The following is a 4,011-nucleotide window of genomic DNA, read 5'->3' on the forward strand; positions in this document are numbered from 1 at the left end:
CCGCTCTTGGCTGGTCTATTCCCCTTTTAAAAAGTCTGCATTTTGTATCTGTTGTCTTCTATATTCCCGGTCAGACCATCAATCCTCATTGGAGCAGGAAAGTGGATTCAGCCAATGGAAAGCACCTGAAAGGATTAGTGTTCATGAAAATGCTAAGAATCATCGGGAGTGCTTTGCACAGTGGAAAGAAATTTAGCTGAAAACAGAGGAGTTATTGACATGGAACTTCAGTCACAGATTGAGAAGGAAAAGCAGAAGTGGCGTGATATCTTGAGGAGAATCCTTCATTGCATAAAATTCCTTGCGACTCAGAACCTGGCTTTGCGAGGACATAGGGAGTCACTTCAGCTGGATGATGACTCCAACGTGGGAAATTTCCTTGGCCTACTGAAACTACTGGCCATCTTTGACCCTGTCATGAAAGAACACCTCAGTCATGTGGAAAGTCATCCTGGATCCACATCTTATCTTTCACCAGGTGTTCAGAATGAATTCATTCACATGATGGCATCTACTGTTCGCCAAAGTTTACTGACAAGTATTCATAAGGCCAAGTACTATGGTCTCATGTTTGATTCGACTCCTGATCATGCACACCGTGAGCAGATGTCAGAAGTAGTGAGGTACGTGGAGGTTGATTTTGAGAGCAAAATTGTCTGTGTTAGAGAGTCCTTCCTTGGATTTATTCAGATAAGCCAGAAGGATGCTGAGAGCTTGGTTGAAGACATCTTGAAACAGCTAGAGAAGGACGGAATGGAGCTACAGGATTGTCGGTCACAGTGCTATGACAACGCTGCTGTGATGGCTGGACACAAAAGTGGTGTTCATCAAAGAATAAGTGAGAAAAACAACCTGGCAGTGTTTGTGAATTGCAACAATCACTCACTCAACTTGGTGGGTGTACATGCAGCCAAGCAGGATACAATGATGGTCACATTTTTTGGTACAATCGAAGCTCTCTATGTGTTCTTCTCTCGTTCAACACAGCGATGGGAAAAACTCAAAAACGCTGTGCCTATGGTTGTTAAGTCAGAGTCTGAAACAAGGTGGAGTGCAAGGACAGAAGCAGTGAAGCCTGTCAACAACTACTTTGAGGAGATAGTTCAAGTTCTCCAAGACATGACAGATAATGAAAACGAGACCAGTGAAACAAGAAGTGATGCAAGACAGCTGTGTAACCGCATGTTGAGTTACGATTTTCTGACTTTGCTAGGATTTTGGAACAAAGTACTCATTTGCATCGACCGTATTCAAAAGAGGCTGCAGGATCCTAGCATGAACTTTCACGATGCTGCCCTGGATTTGAAAGCCCTCCGAGATCATTTTGATGATGACAGAGAAGTTTTAGTCAGTGAGTCACTCGAAGAAGGACTCAGTCTCTGTCAAGACTGGAATATTGAAGTTGAAAGACGTCGGAGACGAAAGAAACAAATGCCTGGTGAGAACTTAAGAGATGTTGGGTTATCAGCCAAGGAGGAGATGGAAAGAGTCATGAAGGGAACACTCGTCCGCCTTCACAGAGAAATGGATGAAAAGTTCACCCGTTTGCATGACACTGACGCCAAGTTTGGGTTCCTTCTCGATGTTGGGGGACTGTGTTCCGGTGCCTACAATAACGACCTAAAAAAAAAGTGTGAAAATTTGGCAGAATTCTACAGCTCTGATGTTGATGGACAGCAGCTATATGAAGAAATTTTGGATTGCAGAATGTTGCTATTAAGTCGTGCCAACATGAAAATATCAAGACCTAAAGAGCTTCTCGAATTTATTGTTCAATATGGAGATGAGAGTGTCTTCCCCAATCTTCGCATTGCTATTCAGATAATGCTAACTATTGCAGTTTCCATCGCCAGCTGTGAGAGATCATTTAGCAAGTTAAAACTAATACTTTCATATTTGAGAGCCTCCATGGGTCAAGACAGACTCTGTGATCTTGCTCTGCTGAGTGTAGAAAGAGAAGAAACAGAAAAAACTGACTTTGAGCAGATCATAGACCAGTTTGCATCAGTAAAAGCAAGGAGGGTGCAGTTCTAATTTTTATGTAGTGCCAATCCAAGGGGTTGTAAAGGAAAAAAAAAATGTTCATAATAAGCATCCTTTACCTGCAGACATTCCTCTTTTCACTTCCTCATTGTTTGTTTTTGCTCAGAAGTTGCTCTATTTCTTCTCTGTTCTGTTCACTTCCTGCTTGTCTGATTGTTACTCACCACCGTGAAGGGAGGCTTTACTGCGGTGGTCAGTAACGTGCTCATCCCCTCCTGGGAACTACATCTGTGTGGCAGGACGCTCTCTACGTGTTAGAGACATCAAGGAGATGTGAATTACTATGCGTGCTGCAATGCATACTGGGAAATGTAGTTCTTACATGAACGAGCGCCGCAAGCCAGGAAGTGAATGAGAGAACAGAAACTAGAACGCCGGAGGTGATATAGATGAAGGAATTTAATAAGTATTTACTCGTTTTTTAACAGAATCATTACACTATTCTGTTTTTCTACCTTACAAACATTAATTTTAGGCAACAAAAACTTTAATTGGAAGATTAAAGAGTTTGACTTGAAGATTTGTCAGCTGTTTTTTTTTTTGTTAAGGTTATCTGAAAGATGGGTTTAAAATATTTTGACAGGGGCGCAGTTTCAGTGCTTGCCATAGGCGCCATTTTCACTAGATACGCCTCTGCCCAGCCGCCACTACATTTACCCAGTGTGCAGTTAGGGAGAAATAGCGTCCCTGGCAGTGCTTACTGGTCCACGTATCTGTGGTTAGGTGGACCTTGCCAAAGATGGCGTTGCGCAGTGCACACTTGATTTTATCAGATACTTGGTTGTGCAGGGAAGGCACGGCTCTCTTGGAGAAGTAGTGGCGGCTGGGAACAACATACTGTGGGGCAGCAAGCGACATGAGCTGTTTGAAGCTTTCTGTGTCCACCAGCCTGAATGACAGCATTTCATAGGCCAGTAATTTAGAAATGCTGGCATTCAGGGCCAGGGATCGAGGGTGGCTAGGTGGGAATTTACGCTTTCTCTCAAATGTTTGTGAGATGGAGAGCTGAACACTGCCGTGTGACATGGTTGAGATGCTTGGTGACGGAGGTGGTGGTGTTGGTGGTACATCCCCTGTTTGCTGGGCGGCAGGTGCCAACGTTCCTCCAGAGGCGGAGGAAGAGGCTGAGGCGGCAGCAGCAGAAGAGGTAGCAGGGGGAGCCTGAGTGAGTTCCTTGTTTTTAAGGTGTTTACTCCACTGCAGTTCATGCTTTGCATGCAGGTGCCTGGTCATGCAGGTTGTGCTAAGGTTCAGAACGTTAATGCCTCTCTTCAGGCTCTGATGGCACAGCGTGCAAACCACTCGGGTCTTGTCGTCAGCACATTGTTTGAAGAAGAACCATGCCAGGGAACTCCTTGAAGTTGCCTTTGGGGTGCTCGGTCCCAGATGGCGGCGGTCAGTAGCAGGCGGAGTCTCTTGGCGGCGGGTGTTCTGCTTTTGCCCACTGCTCCCTCTTTTGCTACGCTGTTGGCTCGGTCTCACCACTGCCTCTTCCTCCGAACTGTGAAAGTCAGTGGCACGACCTTCATTCCATGTGGGGTCTAGGACCTCATCAACCCCTGCATCGTCTTGCACCTAGTCTTCCTCCCTGACCTCCTGTTCAGTCTGCACACTGCAGAAAGACGCAGCAGTTGGCACCTGTGTTTCGTCATCATCAGAGACGTGCTGAGGTGGTATTCCCATGTCCTCATCATCATGAAACATAAGTGGTTGTGCGTCAGTGCATACTATGTCTTCCACCGCTGGGGAAGGGCTAGGTGGATGCCCTTGGGAAACCCTGCCAGCAGAGTCTTCAAACAGCATAAGAGACTGCTGCATAACTTGAGGCTCAGACAGTTTCCCTGATATGCATGCGGATGATGTGACAGACTGATGGGCTTGGTTTTCAGGCACCATCTGTGCGCTTTCTGAAGAAGACTGGGTGGGAGATAATGTGAATGTGCTGGATCCACTGTCGGCCACCCAATT

The 4,011-nt window shown here is 45.8% G+C and overlaps 1 protein-coding gene across 1 annotated transcript; it reads left to right on the plus strand.

The window, feature by feature from the left end:
• The first annotated feature begins 219 nt into the window (after positions 1-219).
• On the plus strand, positions 220-2,034 carry LOC120978008 (52 kDa repressor of the inhibitor of the protein kinase-like). Its single transcript, XM_040406273.1, has one exon. The coding sequence runs from the start codon at positions 220-222 to the stop codon at positions 2,032-2,034; it is 1,815 nt and encodes a 604-aa protein (XP_040262207.1).
• The last annotated feature ends 1,977 nt before the right edge of the window (positions 2,035-4,011 follow it).

The sequence above is a fragment of the Bufo bufo genome, chromosome 1 (assembly GCF_905171765.1).
Source record: "Bufo bufo chromosome 1, aBufBuf1.1, whole genome shotgun sequence".
Lineage (NCBI taxonomy): Eukaryota > Metazoa > Chordata > Amphibia > Anura > Bufonidae > Bufo > Bufo bufo.

Coding starts and splice junctions, on each gene's coding strand:
- LOC120978008 (XM_040406273.1), top strand. CDS start 220: ATGGAACTTCAGTCACAGATTGAGAAGGAAAAGCAGAAGTGGCGTGAT.